Source organism: Coturnix japonica, chromosome Z (genome assembly GCF_001577835.2).
Source record: "Coturnix japonica isolate 7356 chromosome Z, Coturnix japonica 2.1, whole genome shotgun sequence".
Lineage (NCBI taxonomy): Eukaryota > Metazoa > Chordata > Aves > Galliformes > Phasianidae > Coturnix > Coturnix japonica.
The window spans coordinates 30,175,642-30,193,807 of record NC_029547.1 but is presented as its reverse complement, the minus strand read 5'-3'; the positions used below and the strand labels follow the sequence as shown (position 1 = coordinate 30,193,807).

The following is an 18,166-nucleotide window of genomic DNA, read 5'->3' as shown; positions in this document are numbered from 1 at the left end:
CATGGTTCAGTGGGAAACACTGGTGATATGTGAATGGTTGGACTGGATGATCTTGAAGGTCTTATTCAACCTTGGTCATTTTGTGATTCTTCGATTATACATTGGCAAAATGGGCATAGTGACAACACTGCTCTAAATGGTATAGGGTTGGGGTGTTTTAATCTCAGAGCTGTATTTTCAAATGAAACACAGAATCGTAGAATCATCAAGGTTGGAAAAGAAGCTTGTTGTTCACTTGCTCCTAGTATATAACTGCAGTACCTTAGGAGCAGCACCACTGCCCTGCTGTCCTAACTTCAACAAAGCTACTCCTGATCTGCAGTAGTGCAAAAAGATCAGTTTCTTGTTTTATCTGTATATAATAAATAGCTCTTCCTTTTCTGCCTTATGTTCTCCTTCTATGGGACAGACAAGGCCTCTTCGTGGTTGGCTTACTAACTGTGAGAACTTCAGTGCTATCTGTACCTGCATACTTAGATTTTCTTCATGCATATCCTGTGTGAAATTCCCTGTGTCTGGTGTATTAAACATACATATATACACAGTGGAGGCCTCCAACTGCTTCTCTGTTCTGGAGTGGGCACAATGAAATGGGGAGGTATGGAAAGTCAATTAGCTTTCCAGCATTCCTGATATGTTTCCTTTTGTCTTGTGATGAGTAGAATCCTGCTTTTTTGCATTCTGTCTTGCCACAGTCCTTAACTGCACCTCTCATTTATCCCTTTGTCTTTACCCAGTAGTGTCTAATTCACGTTTGCTGCTGTATTCCTGGTACTCCAATCCTGATGTGGTTGTGAGGTTGCTGACTGTGCCTAATAACCTGCTTTAAAGAAGTTGGATTTATGCACTACTTCCACTTTCTCCTGTCTTTTTTTTGGGTGGAGTTTCCTTAGCACTGAAATCTAAACTAACAAAGGATATTTAGTCTGCTGTAGAACCGAACTGTTACTAGAGAAATATAAATACAGAAGTTAATATTTTGTTAACCAGCAACTGAGAGCATTAGCCATGTTTGTGCCACAACACAGGGAATTATCTGATATAGGGCTTGCTCTTCAGCATTAGAATTTGCAAGTTTCATAAACTTACATCTGAATAAGTTCCTGGGACAGTCTGTCAAACTTGAAAAGACCAGCAATAGGTTTAAGACAAAGCATACAAATTGGACAGCTCAGAATGCACTGCTCATTATTGAGAATAATGAGGATAAGCACTGCCTTGAGAATGCACTTTTGATTTAGCAAATGTGAAAATGCATCAATCTCTTGTAGAAGCACAAATCTCACAAACTGTCTGTGGAAGATGAATTGTGACTCAGGGTTTTGTTTTTACAGTTATGTATCTCTGCTAATTCTCTTTTCCTACCCATCCTTCCAGACCCACGTGTTCTCCAGCAAACTACTTCTGTCCAGAATCACATAAGTGATTGAAATGAATGAATTATTACCTGCTAGAGTGACAGCAATGGACACAGAGTCAGATCCCAGAGCATTAGATGCGTTGCAAGAGTAGAAACCCACATCAGCTTCCACAGGTGCTAGAATCTGCAAGGAGTCATCAGGCTGAAGTAGCATCCTGGAGTAAAGCAGAAAGAACGTAAAGGTCTCAGTTTGTGTGAGAATGAATACATTTAGTAGAATTTTTACATATCTACATGATTTTATCTCTTTTACAGGTCAAGCCTTAAGACTATACTTAAAATATAATTAATTAATTCAAAATCCCACATTGCAACTGTGAGTTATGATTACTAGAACTGAATTTCAGCCTAATTCCTAGTACTGCTGCTGTTGCTATGTGTATTTGAGAAAGATTGCCCAGTGCCTAGGACATGTGTCTGTGGCATGTGAAACCTCCTCTGCTGTCTTACTTCATATGTGGTATCAGATGTCTACCCTCTCTGTCTTCCAGCTTGGCAAAGCAGGGTTAGCAATAGTAAACAAGAAGACATCGTATTGCAAAGGAAAAGTTATACAACCTCCTAAAGCCAGACAGAATAAAGTTTCATAAGCTCCAAGTAAGTTCCAAAGTCTGAAATACGCTTCAGGTTCTTAGATTGCTAGGCAGTTTGTGCAAACTTAGTAGCTTTGTTACGACTGTGGCAGTCAGTGAAGACAGAAAAGAATACTCAATCTTCTCCTTGGTCTGAGTCAACTGCCTCTGCCAATAAGAGGTCTGATAGTGTGGTGTCAATACACTGTCTATAATTAGTTGGGATGAATACAGCTTTAGTGGTGCGATGAAGTGTTTCTGTTCACTAATAGATAGTTTTTACAGTTTTACATGATTTCTTGGTGTATAAGCAAGAATACAGGTTGTGGGCTCTCTCCCATGTTCACATACTCTCATTTTACACATATTGTGATTATTGCTGTTAACCTGTAGCTGTAACTGTTGATAAATCATAAATATAAATTAAATTTCTCATCAGAAATTTTATGCAGTTGCTCCAGATAAACTTCTTAGTTGCAGCTGTGATAGACTGTGATAAGAGTGAAAGTGGGGGAGGAATATGTCTACCAAACACACGTAAAAAACATCCACTCTCAGATCTGGGAACTGATCAGCTTCTTTCCCAACTCTCCTTAAATAAAAACTCTTGTCTTTTCTGGTCTAGAAAAACAGGAGATACTTGATCTTGCAAAACACTGTGGGTGGTAGCTCTAAAACAAAACAGATTAGGGCCATCCATCAAAATATATTATAGAAAAGGAATTCAGTTGAAGTTCTTTTTTGACCCTTTTCTGAGTAATAATAATAAAAATAATAATCAATAATAAGAGGAAAGAGCTGCCTTATGTCAACCAAGTTTTGCAAGTGCCTACTAAAATGCGCATTTACAATTCAAACATTAATCATTTTTAAAACTGCATCTTTCCTTGCACAGCAAAAAAAAGCCACAGTGGTGGAAATAATCCCCTTCTTATTGCAAGGCTCTTTTTTTTTTTTTTTTTTTCCTATTTATGGAAGGGAGATTTCTAGTTAACTGCTGCTCACAGTGCGAGAGTCCTTTACTTATAAATCTTGTGTTAGAATGCATCGGTTTCCCCCAATTTTTTGGCATAGTACTGACTTGTCCAGTCTCCACATAGAATTTCAGAATTTACCCCAGTTATATTATACTTGTACATAATAGTTAAAACTGTGCATGTGCTGTCTGCATATGTGCAAGTACATTGCCAGGGCTGACCAGTCCATCCTACATGAGTTAAACATAAACACTGAAACATACATTTAGGAAAGTTTCTGTCCCCTCCAGACTGAGAAAAGAGGATTCTTAATATTATACCATGAAAAACACAAAAGATTATTTATTTGCTGTTTATCAGCTTTGCTGATGTAAATTACTGGTACTTTAAGTGACTCTAAAATTCAGCCTTTTTTGGCTTAAAAGTAAAAACTCCAAACCAGATCCAACTTATCATCTTCTCAATCTACTTTTAATGTCCTTCTCTAGAAACTAAAGGTCCTCTTCAATAATTCTGTTATTTGTGTGTCACAATTTGGCATAGATGCTTTTCTTGAAAGTAGATCCTTTGTTCTCCCCCTTTGTATAGAATGATTTTTGGCCGGTTTCCCTATTTGCTCATAGACTGCTATTTTTGTTAGGTTTTCAGTTGCTTGTCAGCAGTGTAAAAAATACCAGCTGCAGCAATTCTTTCTGTCACCACTGTGTCTTCAGAATCTCATTAACGGACTTAAAATAATACAGTTTAATCAGTCTCATCTCAGTTTCTCCACACTGCACTGTCTTCAAGACAAAAAAATACGCTGTACATGACCTAGACTAGTGACTAGTCCAGATGGCATGTAGCAAGCACCTAGCGCAGACACTGTACCACCTACTATTTAGATTCTTCTTACATCTACTGAGAAAATACACTGCTCTTTTAGAAATGTTGAGTTATCAAATATCAAAGGGTTACCACTGATGGAAATCACAGCATTTATGGAAGAAAAAAGAGATAAGTCTTACCATGCTCACTGAACAAAGCACAGATCCCCCAAGTGTTTTCACATTTAAAATAGTTTTCTAAGGAAAGTAATCTGATTCTTTTGGAAATGAAATGTTTTCCAGCATTTATGGAATTCTCCAGGCTTTGGGGTAGATACTAGCATGCTCTGAAGCTGCACTCAGAATGGATGCTGTTATTCACCTGACACTTTGACCTTAGAAGAGGTCTTATTTATGCATTCACATTGAACACAGAGACTGAAGTCAAAGATCTTTAACTGTAACCACACTGCTTTTATTCTACTGGAAAGTGAAAGTGAACACTTTTGTTGGGACTGTGTTACATTTTGTTATGCCAATTCAGAGACTTAGGCTAAACAAACTCATTTTTCCAAGTGGATCATTGTAGTAGGAGTCATAAATACTTTTACGGTGGATTGCACTGCTCATTGAAATAAGCAATGGAAAGTCATTCATTTTTGTGACACTGCCATGTCAAGAGAACATCCACACCGCAATTTGTGACAGTGCCTTTATCTCGTATGAGATAATAAACACTACAGATAGCCATCATCTGCCCTAAAAATGGTAGCTTACACTCTAAAAATCACAGCACAAAACACATACAACCAGAGTCTCAGTAGAGCTTGAGTTCCATTTTTTTTTCATTCAGTAGATGGCAGAGTGCAAAGACAAACTGCAGAGCTGACAGACAGCTCAAACTTACCACGCACCACCACACACAGATGACCTTGCAGCTTACTGCTATACAGTGGGAGACTGCTTAAACTGTGGCTTTCATTTACACAGCTGATTGGCAACCAGTAAAAGCATTCTGAACCAAAGCCAGAGCACAGCTGTGAAGAACCCAGAAAAACATTCACAAACCAATTTTTATAAGCACTATAATTTCTAAACTTGCATTAACTCTAAGGTTACTATGCTGAGTATCTCTGAAGCTCAGAGCACAGCTCTTTTCTTCCCCTACCCACCAAAGTGGGGGAAATAAGAATGATGAATAGAGAATGAATTTGATAAAATCCTTCTGCGTCAATCATTAAAGAAGAGGGGTCAATGATTAATGCCACATACCCACAAATAAACTATGCTCTACTGAGTCTTTGTGATAAAAAATTTAAGCTAACACAGTTGACTGGTTATTCGGAAGTGCAGCATATAGCTTAATTCTATGTCAGCCAAACTGAACAGAAAAGAAATGCAATGTAAAATAAAAATACATATAATCCAAACTAAAAGTTCAGAAATCATAAGACTGAACAAATATGTCTGTAGCTACACTATGGCTGCTTATACGTTGTGAGATGAACTTGCAATTTTCTCATGAGCACAGTGTCCAGAGTTAACCACTCATGGACTTTATGTAACCTCACTTCCTTTTCAATCATTTCAAATAGAAAAAAAAATTCCTTAGTGGCTCTGTTCCAACAGGATGTAATCAATGGCTATGAAAGTCTATATATGCAACTTTTGGGGGGCCAAGGATATATTTTCACAGGAGTAAGGCCAAATAAAGTGATATGATAGGCCCAAGTCTTGATTAAGGTTGTGTGTGATTTCTCTAAGAGATATGTTCCTGCTTTGTCTCCCTTCCCCCTGCAAAAGTTTCCATTTTCTAATGTGAATCCTATTATACCGAATAGCCATCAGACACAGAAAGAGAGAAAAGAACCAGAAAGTTCAGTACATTAGAGAAAGCAGTGATTATGGAATTGCTAGGCTGCCAAAGTGAGAAAGAAACCAGTAAACTAATTGTATAACTATGCAGAAGAAGCAATTTATCTTCACTAAATCAAGATTATGCTGACAATTCATATGCACTGCAATGTGAACTAATTTTCACTTTGACTCTGTTTCTTCTCATTTCCTAAGATGACCCACTCAGATGTCTTAACAGAAGTTACCATCCTGTGCAGAAATTGCTCCTAGCAGATCCTCTGACTGTTTCACTGTAATCACATCAACTAATACCACTGCTTCATCCACATTTTACCTTTCTATACTTACATACCACTTCCTCACAAAAAGCACAAGAGAAGAAAATCTGAAGCCTATATGTAAGCGAAACATATGGTATGACCACAGTCACAGTTAAGTATATAACTAGAACTGAAACAGTCTCTTTTTGTGTGCTTTTGCAGATGAATGAAGTGGATCAATCTAAAAATAATGGCTACCTTCAGGAAAAAGGTAATAATTTCTGTGGTACATAGATAGAAGAACTTTGTTACTCATTTTCAAACTATACCTCAGTTGCAGATAGCAGTACACAGAAAGTCTGAACAGGTGAGGATGCACCAACTCATATCAGAATAGTAATGCATATACACAAGTATGTTGAGATGACAGTGAAAGCTGCAAATAGCCTTAGAGTACTGTTCCACACTATTAACCACTAGTGTGATTAGTGCTCATTTTCAGATGGAGTAGCTAGCTTATGTTCTGTCCTTTAATACAATTCCAATTGTGTTTATCTGAAACCATCCTGAAATTCAAAAGATATTTCTCTAATGTATCTTTAACACAGAATCACTGAATATTACAAGCTGGAATGGAACTATGAGGATTACTGAGTTCATATCCTGGCTCCACACCAGACTATACAAAATTCAAACTGTATTGCTAAGAGTTGTTCAAATGCTTCCTAGACTCTGGCACTGATAGGTGTGAAGACTGCCATGGGAAGCCTGTTTGGGGAAGGCCCTTTTCCTAATCTCCAGTCTGACCTCCCCTTACACAGCTTAACCTCATTCCCTCATTTTACATCAATGTCACCAGAGATCAGAGCTCATTGCTGCCCCTCTGCCTCTTTGGGACCCCAGCAGCTACTCATACATCTCCCCATTTAGACCCTTTATCATCTTTGTTGCGTTCTACCTGGCCACTCTCTAATGATATTAAGTTCCCTTTATGTCTCATACATCTACTCATTTAGACCCTTTATCTACTCATACATACATCTCCCCATTTAGACCCTTTATCATCTTTGTTGCATTCTACCTGGCCACTCTCTAATGATATTAAGTTCCCTTTATGTCCTTTAGCATGCTTTTCACTCTCTCTCAGAACATATGCAGTGGATGGTGATTGTAGTGCCCAGTGAGTTTTATCCTGGGTAAATTTTACACAGGATACATGTGCGGAAGACAGAACTCTTACTACTTCCAAGTTCTGCTGCCAGAACCATGTTGGAGAGACCTTGCTGGAACATTGTGAGAAATGCAGTTCTAACAGAGGATGAACCCTCCTCCAGGGAATAATATTTCATGATGCTTGACAGAAAATTAAATCCCAGACTTTTTTTCATATACCTCTGTGATCAGTAATGAAAATGTATACCTCACAAATACCCATCTGAATTTGGAACCAGTTTAAAACAATGCCAGAGTCACAGAACAGCCCTATCCATCTTGTGGATTAGCTCTGAAATCTGAAGATAACAACCCAGATATCATCAATATTTGTATAGCAAAACCAGTCTTCTTATCAGAAATTTCTACCTTCCCATAGGAAAATACAGCAAAGCTCCCAGCCTTCAGACTTCAGAGTGGTTTATAGATTGCACTAAGCACTTACTTATTTCCATACTTTAAAATAACTTTTTATTTACTGAAATAAAATTGAGTCTGGATTGCCATACCAGACTGATTCAACATTCAGACATTGCTGCAGCTACACTGCCCTGCTTGCCACTACATATGTAAGCCCTTCTTCCAGCTATGGAATCAGACTACAGCAAATAGCAGTTTCGCCCATAGGACTGACTAGCCTAAAACATGAAAACTAAAGAGTAAAAATGTTAACTGTTTTCTTAAAAGTTAAATAATTTATTTTACCTATCATTGTATTTCACCTCCTCTCCATTCTTAGCCCAGCTGATGGTGGGCTTTGGGTTTCCCACTGCTTCGCAGTGAAGCAGCACACTCAGTGTGCCACTGGCTAGGACTACTGTCTGTCCCAAGTGGGTGACAACCTCTGATGCAGAGAGCTGTTGTGCTGCTGAAATCTTTCGGAGGATGGCAGGCTTTTGATGAGGGCTGTGCAAACCATTTGTTGGGTTCATAGAGGTGGGAAGAAATGCTTCAGCAGAGGATGTCCTCAGGGAGCTGGTAAATCCAGAAACATGTCTGTGGAAAGGGTATTCCATGGAAGCTGAATCAATTCTTCGTCTTGATGTTTTGAGGACAGATTCCTGATGCTCCAAGTGGCTCTTGAAAATCTCATGAGCCAGCTGTACAACAAGCTGCTCAGTGTAAATATCTTTAAGCTCCTCAGGTTGCTGAGACAAATTCCTTATGATATCATCCAACCGTTTCTGCTCCGTGGCCATAGTAAATGGCAGGCTATACTCCCGGCTCTGGTCTTCCTCTGAGGACACATTTCTTTCTGTGGACTCCTGGACTTCCCAGAACTCCAGATTTTCCACTGGCCAGCCCCTGTGCTGTAGCAGCCTTGAGACTATATTGTCATACCAGCCACTAGGGTCAGTGAGATGCCCTCGTTTTTCAGTCTTGCTCCCATTGAAGAGAATCCCATTGACATGTTTCTCCTGTGTTCGTAAGGCTTCATTTAGGCTGGCCTTTCTCATGGCCTCTTCCTCCCTAATGCCAGATGGCTGCCCAGCAATGAGATTTTTGTTGCTTCCTATTAGTTTAATTACAAAATGTTCCCGGGCTGGCCCTGCTATGCAGGTATATATTCCAGTGTCTGAAGGCTTCAAATGATGGATTTTTATGTATCCATAGGGTGCAATGGTGATGTGAGCTGAGCTGATGAGCCTCTTGTTATCCTTCTCCCAGAAGATCATTGACTTCCGGAACCTCCTTGTGGGGCATCGGAGAATAACAGAGGTTTTGGGCAGCAGGTAGGCATACCCACCCACTATAAAGTGTAGCTTCTTCTGCTTCCTTGTCTGGATGTAAACTTTCTTTACGGCCACAATATGAGGACTTTGCTTATGAGCTGGCCTGCTGTGCCCTGAAATATCATTAATACTATTAGTATGTGGTACCATTAAGCAAAACAAGCAGTTTACTTTGGGGCTGGCAGCGTTTGACCCATTAGATGACAATGGGAGAAACTGGCCACCAGCCGCTGAATACTAAGCTTGGACAGTCACAGTAAGAACAAGGCTCACTTCAGGAATGCAAAAGTAGTCCTGCCCATTATGCATGCAGAAACCTATGTGTGAGGAACAATAACCTTATGAAAAGGAGAAAAATTCTGTGTAAAGGTAGTTCTTGTTGTTAATGCATTTCAGTGAAGACTACTGTTTAATAAATAAACAAAAAAGATAAGTGTTTACCATCCCAGATCAGAAACACAAGACAATCTTGCAGATCACATCAGTAAAGAGGACTGAAAGTTTTTCTAACTGAATAATATTGAACAGAACAAAACTATATGGAATAAGATTAAAAATACAGGGGAGATACTATCAAAGTGCATTAATTCCATTTCTAGATCTTTACGATAGATATTTGTGTTACAAAGCACTAAACAAAATAGCATACATGTTCTGTGAATAACATATCACAGTTGTCCCTATTATTTGTTCTGAGTGTGAGATCTTATTTTCTCCCTGACATAATCAATATTTAATAGCGTTCAGAGTTCACAATCTGCTCTAAGCTAAAGCAGTGTTGCCATTCAATCTTTTACGTATCCATCTGGCTTACTGCAAGCTAACGACTTGTTCCTTTCCAGCACATTGGTTCAGACTCAGCTCTACACTAAGATTTGTATATTTTACCCACTGACTTGTTTTATTGTTAAAAAGAATATTGTGGCTCATAGATAGAAAAACTGAGCTTCAGTAGCCACACATGAATATTGAGCAACACTAGAGCAAAAGCATGTTATGAAGCACGTGACAGTATGAATTTCCTCGTGATGGATATACAAGTTCCCTTTCCCCAGACACTCCTAAGTTTATTTTTCACTTACTTGCACAGGTTGCTAGTGCACAGGGCCTAAGCAAGGATGAGAATGGCAGAGGTGGGCACAGGGAGGAATTGATGATAATGGAACCCCCAGTTTTCAGCATCTTTCTGCAAATAGCATTTCGAGTCTGGGTTCCCTCTCCACAACTCACTGAACACTGCAAACAGAATGACAAACATTAGGATTAAATGTTTATAGATCTAGTAGAAATTATCAGTGTGTATTTCAGATACTAATGAGCTACTTCAGCCTCATAGTTATCGGTTGTGATGTACACAAAAGACACACAAATCCTACAGATCTACACAGATCCTTTAATATTAGACTGTAGTGCTCAATGTATAGGTGTGCCACTGCTTGGGAGAATTTGAGCAGGCTTATTTTATTTCTTTCTTGTGTATACAGCATCACAGTAATTGAGAATACAGGGCATTGCACAGGGATGTCCTCATGTAAAAGTGCTGGCAAGCAGGAGAATAGGTCAGTAAGGGATACACACCCATTGCTGTAGATCCCGTGTCTACAATATAACACACACTTGTGCCACGTAGGAGATGGAGCGAGAGAAAGAAACAGAGGGTGAAAAGAGCAAAAAGGCAGTCTTTAAGACAAATTGTGAGGAGAGATAAGTCAAATTTCATGTTAAAGAGTGCCAACATACAGAAATATGAGTTGTATGGATATCAACAAAAACCATACCGCAACTTCTTGTGAAGGAACGATTAGGAATAGAATTGCCATCTTCACTGCCTGAGTAGGTGTGTTTTAATGCAGGCTTTATGAGATTAATTGTCTACGTGAATGAAATGTCAAGATAGAACATCACATTAAAGCTACAAGTAGGCTCTATGAGGTGACAGGTGTTTCTTTCAGAATTAAAGTACTCTCTGCCTCTTTGCATGAAGAAGAATAAAGAGAGCAGAGATTAGATTGCAAGAGAGGGAGTGCTTTTCATTCTTACTGGCATTAAATATCAAATTATATTTTCTTTTTGGAATTTTTTCTTAAGCCATATGGAATTGGAAAGGAAGCCTGGGAATGCAAGACTTTGGTAGAAAGAGGTTTTTTTGGCCATCCTTAAGTTGAAGGAAGGAAGGAACCAGCTAACATTACAAAATCAGTGTCCAAGAGTGAGAGAACTGGCAACTCTAGTGGTATACCTACAAAAGACCAAAATTATTTCCTTCCCCTTCCCCTTACTTCTTTTGGGAAGGAAAAGCACTAAGCCTGAGGGAGTGAGGATTACACTTTATGGGTGCCTTCGATGAAGGGCTGAAAAGGCTGTATATGTACAGAGGCAGGAATTTACTGTTTTGAGCATGGATTGTGTTTATGCCAGATGGAAGGCATAAATTGTTCCAGCTGGATGGCTAAACTGCTTCTGTAGTAAAGATGAGGTAATAACCACCAAGCTGTTGACCTACTAGAATATTAAATACAGATTACAGGACAAAACTAGACATAGTAGGCCTCCTGCACTCTGAACACGTTTGGCTCCTTCATCCCACGTGACTGAGAAACATAATCACCAAAAACAGCACAGTAGTTATGCATATTAACAGCAAACCTGTGACCAGTCAGAAAGAAGCCACTCATTAGGACAGTCCTCATTTTTGCAGGTTTGTTGGGAAACCAGCTTTGGCATGGAGCAGAAGGTTTCTGGCAGCTCTAGTAAGCTTCCATCTGCCAGGCGCTGCTTGCAAAGTATATCTCGCTTCTGGATACCACCTCCACATGTCTGTGAACACTGTGGGAGAAAAGAGTCAGTCACCTTGCATCACACTTGCACTATGTCAAATTGCAGTAAACTTCAGTAGTGAGTTTCCATAGAAATCAACACCTAGTTCTAGACAAGCAGAAGATATAACAAGAAATATCAGAGATATCAAAGCAGATTTCTTTTTAAAATGTCAAAAATATTTTCAGAAGTGGAAACAATATATTTTGATGAAATGAAAAGCAAGCAAACAAAACCCGCTTCAGCATTTCTGAAAGATTTTGTTTTCAGAAATTTGTACAGAAAACATGGAAGCAATGGCTTAGAAATGCAGCATGGAGGAGGAAAAGTTGCCCTTTCCTCTATATGTCAAATGGAAAATCAGGTACTTGCACAGCATGAGGAGGATCTAGGTTCAGGTATCTTTATCTAAGCTCCAACTGTGCTACTGGCAGGGTGAGAGAGTATGGAAATATTTTCTCTAGAAGAAGTCAATTCAAGCCCTTATTCACTTCCTCGATTTTATTACACATATCAGATAACAATATCTATGATCTAAATATTTATTCAAATGCAGTTTAATAATAAAGATTTTGCATTAGTGAGAAAAACAAATGGAAATTTGAGTGTGATAAGTAAGGGTTTCCCTAGTTTATCACTTAGCCTTTTCTTCCATTTGTAATTTTCTTATTTCTCATTTCTGAATGTCATGAGGTCTGTTACCAGTGCAGTTCAAAACTGAGCTGTCCAGACTTGAATTCCTGTCCTTGCAGACTTCTTGCAGTGCAGCATTTCTCTCATTTTTAACTCATGTGAAAGCTGTATTCCAGCTGCAATCTGCTGTTGGCCTCAACAATTGGTTTATAAGGTTAGTATAATAAACGATTAAATAACCACACGGCCCTTTTATATTTATGGCTGTCATGACAGCAGTGCGTGCTCTTTCCAAAAGGTAAGGAGGAAGGTTTATTTGAGTAAAACTAAATCTGGTTGATTAATATCCACAGAACCCACCTCCCCTCTCTCTTTAATGTAAATATCCCTCCTCTGTATCCATTTTCTATTCATTCAGGCCAGGAAATTTTGAACAAGCAGATTTAATAGATTTCCTGAATCATTTTTGTAAGCTTGGTGGCTCAGCCCTTTCTTCTGACAAACTTTTTGCTGTGGATGGTAGGAGGCTCCTGTTTCTTCCGTGCATTCCAGTTTAACCCCATTTATCTCTTTTTCAGGCAAAGGAGAAGAAAGAACTTGCACTATGCTGAAATTACCATAAGTTGCTTACAGTTAACAACACAGGAATCATGTCCAAGAAGTAGTAATCCAAGTGAAGAAAAATTAAAAGATAAAGTAAGACGTTCACAAAAGGAATTATTTTAAAAAATTTGGAGCCATGAAAGATCCTTCTCTGAGAGCTGCATAAACTTCAACACAAACCTCATTTTTTAGGATATGCATTTTTCTTGAAAGACAGAAGTGTGGACTCGAACACCGTGAAGAAAAATGTATTTATCTTTAGTTTTCCCTTCAATTAGTAAAAAAAAGTTTTTATTCTACCAAGAATGTTATAAAGCTTAAAAACCTCAAAAAATTAAAGCAAGTAAGACAATACTTTGATTTCCAGCAAAAGAAAACATTTATCAGCCTTTCAATTGAGTACAATTCATTCTGAGGAAAGAATAAATCAAGAAAAATATGATTAAATATTATTTCAAGGATGCCTAAGAACTGTAGTCGTACACCAGAGCCAGAATAGGTTAGGCACTGTATAAACACAACAAAAGCATGCTCCCTCTGTCAGTCAAATAAATCTCGGGAAGTCTCCCTGCCCTTCCATTTCTAAGAGATAAAAAAAAAAAAGACAAAACAGATCTTTTCTTGCTTCTTGAACTTCAGTCACGCACATTGCTTTGTTCTCTGAAGAATAACTAGCTACTCAATACCAAACTCTATGCCAAATGCCAGAGAGAGCCAAATGCAGTAACAAGATTCCTCTTGGTCTGCAGGAATGCTCTTTTAGGACAGTACTGGATTACTGCTCTGGAGCTGTGCGTGTGCCCATCTTTCACTCCCGGAACCTTTTCTCTTCTCTGTGATCTTTGTTGACTTTTCTCTAGTGGATGCTTCCAGCTCTCATGTTATTTCATGAAAGGGAGTAGACCAATGAGAGCAATGTCTGCTTGGATCTACAGATAGCATGAAGCAGTAATTCTTGAGAGGATCCTTATTCAGACATCTGACATCTTATTCAGCACATCCCATCTGAATGATGGGCTCTCTCTTTCTCTGTTGTTCAGAAAAATCTCACAGCACTATTATGACAGAGAAGTGTGTTTGTGTCACAGGAAAGAGAGATGTGCCATAGTGTCACCTCACCCATCCAGGTAGGTAAAGTGTTTGCGCTGTGTCTCCCAGTATTCCTACCTCCCATAGTGTCTAAGCAGACCCAGTTCCTATATCCCTTTCAGAGGAAATCTGTGACTTTGCCAGGGTACCAGCTTTGAGAGCTGAACCTACTCATATCAACACACAATTCTGCCTAGTTAGCTTAAGAAAACATAAGACAAGGCTGATGCCTGAGAAGATGATCCATATATTCTGTTCTGCCAACCACTCATTGCTGGTTTGCTGACTTTTCCCATATGCCAGCACAAGTATTTGTGCAGTTGCACAGTGAGTCAAAGTAGAAGGTTATTCTAGGCTTAAAGTCAATTATTCTTTCACCTAGCTTTAGCCAGTTCATCCTCTTGACTGCACAGCACTTCCAGAGATGCAAGGGAGTAGGCAATGTGAGGGCAAAAAAGAGCTCTCCACAGCAGATATGGTCTCCTTTGGTAGAAGTGCTGACACATTTCATTCTAAACTACTAATGGAATTGTAGCCTTGACTTCTCCAAGAACAATCATTGCTGTGATCTATTCTGCTCATATAACAGTCTGCAAAAGTTAAAATTAATGGAAGGGACTGATGGTTACCACTAAAAGTAGAGAGGAAAAGCCTGCCATCTTCTCACATTCATATACTTCACAGAATTTAGGCAAAGACACCCATTTCAGTGTTTAGGAGCAAGTGAAAATGGTCTCCTTTCCAGGTGCCTTTGGCAATGGCTGAATCTTTGAAAGGGTGTAATGTTATTGCCAGTCCTTCTTACACACAGAGGTGATGAGTGAGCTGTTTAATTTCACACTGCCCTCTGCTCAAGGTGATGGGACTAAGACAGCACAAGCTATGGCTTTACTCTCAAAAATCAATTTTATTCTATGATTCTATAGCAAGATAAAGCTTCTACACAGGGAAAATATGCATTTCTCTCAGCTGGTTTGTAAGTACTATTACTAGTATATTTAAAAAGGACATTTTACAATTTGGAGAAAAATAGCTAGGAAAATATCTGAAAAAGATAAGAGCTTTCCCATGCTAACTTTGTTGTCCAGCTATTCTGATTATCTCTGGAGTGAAGATAGCACTGAGCAAGACAGAAAGAACACCAAGACTGAGACTCTGGCACATAGTAGTAAAATAAAGAAAGACAAAGGCTTATTAATGGATATCTCCCATTTGAGGTCTGAAGAACAGGTATTTCCAAAGGCTTGTAAAAATGAAAGCTCATATCCACTTTCCTACAGCAACACACTACTGAAAACAAGATAAACATCCTAATGCATTTAGCTGAGAAATAAAACTGTTTAAAAATACATAGACTTGGATCTGCAAAGAGATATTTTAAAAATCACTTGGAATGTTACTACATTGATAATTATCCTGTGTTTATCTGCCAGAAACACTAGGGCTTTGAAAGGCATTTAATTCAGAGGATCTTTCCTTAACAAGCATTATGAGCCCTAGAAGAGAAAAGGCTGTGTATTGCAGTTTTAATCTCCTGTTGATTTGTTTGCTTAAAATCTATTTTGAGAGAGTGCTTGGAAAAGAAGGAAGAACTCCATAGATGAGACCAAAGAAATGTCTTCAATCTGTGCCATGAGGAGAACAGATGTTGCTTTCTATTGCCTGTGAAGCTTCATAGGACCTTTCTCATTGTGAGAAAGCACCTTCCTGCACAACTCTCAACTGGGAGTTCTGTGCAAGATCTGCAGGTACAAGGTTTGCAGGCCTCTCCAGTAGCCTCCTGGCTTGGTAGCCCTGCTGCACAACCAGAGTTTGCCTCCAGACCAAGTCTTGGCTACCAACATCTCATCCAGATCATCTCTTGCATGTCCCAGGAGTTAAGTGGTTGTAATAATCATGCAGTACAATGCACTGTCCTGATGATGCAGGTTTTCATGAATGAAGGCCATCCATGAGAAACCTGTCTGACAGAACTGCCAGGCCTGGCCTTTCTACAGGGTGGAAATTACAGTACAGAGAGTGGTGGTGCACAGAAGGCCTTTAAGTAAATGAGAGGATGGAAATTCATTTTGATGGATATCTGTTTTTTCTTGCACTATATTCTTCTAGTCAGAGGCAGATGACTAACAGAATTGCACTGTTTATGCCATTTTCTCCTAATGAAAGTTAATCACAAGACATATTCAGTGCCCATATGGTGAGGTGCTATCTAAAGAGCAGAGCATCCTGTGGAAGAAACTGCAGAGGAGTTATAACATGCCCTTCATTAAGTCACAGCAGTGATTGCAGCACAGATCCTTTGTCTCCAACCAGTCCAGAGAATACAGCATTTAACACATGAAGTGCAAGCTGAACTGCCTAATTTAATTCCTGATTGATATGTTTGTTAAAGCCTTTATATTTAATTGGGTTCCATCCTCCCTAAGATCTGCTATATCTCCTGCAAAAAGGCTGGTTATTTGAGAGTCCCTGAGAAAATATAAAATAAGCCTGAAACTTTACTTTAGACAGGCAGACATGTGTATGTTTACATGGCTGAGGAAGACATTCAAATCCTGAAAAAAAGTCTATCTTGAAATATTCCTCACAGAAACTATTTTAGTATGTTCCAGGCTGGCCTATAGCCAACGGCCATTTTTAGCACAGCATCAATTTTTCAGTATACTATAATGAATGTTTCTTCTAACTGTTCAAATAAACTTGCAGAAAATTGTTTTCTCTAAGGACTGTGTCCAACTATAGGCTTTTTAATGAACACAGGCACACCTTATATCTTTATTTTGTTATGTGTTAGTAGAAAGCTACTCGCTACTTACAAATACAGCATTATTTGTGAGTACAGCCTAGAAATACTTAATAATACAACTAACCAAGTATATGTACATGAATATTGGTAGACAAATTAACAATAAAGCATGAAATATTGCTCAATTGTTTTAAACAATGGACTAACACCATAGGCTAGTTGTCTGGCTTTGACAGAACATCAGGCTGGCATAAATTCTGGTTGCTGGGATGGCTGCCCAAATCCAGAGGTCTCCTGTGAAATACACTTTCACAGATTTAACAGCTTCATTAGGTTATTACATTAACATCTCCCTGGCTGCTAAGTCAAGGGTAGATTTTATAGATGGAGACTGGGAGTCACATGTAAGTAGAGTGCCAAGTGCTCATGGTTTTCAGATAGCAGGGAATGAATCTTTACAGCAGCAGAACTGGAGGTTTAAATAAGCCTTTTGCTTGCACCTCCTCTGTACAGTGAGTTTCCCCCTGCTTCTCATCAGCAAGACAGAGTAATTTCTTCCTATGAAGTATTACATCCAACATAAGCACCTTTAGGTCTTTTGAATAGCTTAAGTGTTTTCTTTTGCAACCAAGTGGCAGCAAACAAACTCATTTCAGGGTGCTTAATGAAGAGCCTTGTGCACATCCATTGTGTAGATAGGAATTTTCACTAACAGTGTAATAAAGAGTGAATTTCATAAAGTGAAGTACTCAATGCTTGTTTGTGACTTTGAAGAATGACGAGACATTCTTGCACTAAAATAAATTATATGAGAAGAAATACTAAGCATGTTCTAGAGATCTTCTCCTCCCTGATCCCTGTGGCTTTGTATTCTTAGTAATCCTGGCATTACTAATCCAAATCCAGCTGACCATCAATCACAGATCATCAGTCAATCAATTAAATCCAGCTGACCATCAGTCACAGAATCACATCTGGAATCTATTGTCAGCTATCAAATGTCATCAGTTAATTTTGCTTTAGAAGTAGCAACAGTCATTATTTGCCAATTAAAACCTTGATTCGGTTTTCACTAAAAAGCAGAAAGACACACTCCTAATTTTTTAAATAGTTCATCAGTTCAGTAAATGAATTTTCTTGATAGGCTAATGCAAAACAACTCACTGATAATGCACTCAATGCCTACTTTCAACTGTAATTAATGAGATTAACTCATACATTCTTACCTCTTGCCATTCTGTAGTATACCAGGAGGGTGGGCAGTCAAAGCGATTACAGGCTTGTACAAGTGATGGCTTAGGTTTATGGCACAATTCATCTGCTAAGATCACAGTCTCATTACTTTCTCTTGATAGTAGGTGAGAACAGAAGACGTCCCGTGTCTGCAATCCGACCCCACACGTAAGACTGCAGGTGTTCCATTTCCCAATTTCCCATCTGT

The 18,166-nt window shown here is 38.8% G+C and overlaps 1 protein-coding gene across 3 annotated transcripts in view; it reads right to left on the bottom strand.

Moving 5' to 3' along the window:
- ADAMTSL1 (ADAMTS like 1) overlaps positions 1-18,166 on the bottom strand; it is a 382,509-nt gene that overhangs the window by 36,212 nt on the left and 328,131 nt on the right. For all 3 annotated transcript variants that reach the window (XM_015849101.2, XM_015849102.2, XM_015849103.2), the window contains 5 exons: positions 17,952-18,162; positions 11,484-11,663; positions 9,920-10,073; positions 7,810-8,950; positions 1,448-1,575 (listed from right to left, as the gene is read on the bottom strand). In XM_015849101.2, coding sequence (XP_015704587.1) covers positions 1,448-1,575; positions 7,810-8,950; positions 9,920-10,073; positions 11,484-11,663; positions 17,952-18,162 — 1,814 coding nt within the window. The remainder of the gene's footprint in view (positions 1-1,447; positions 1,576-7,809; positions 8,951-9,919; positions 10,074-11,483; positions 11,664-17,951; positions 18,163-18,166) is intronic.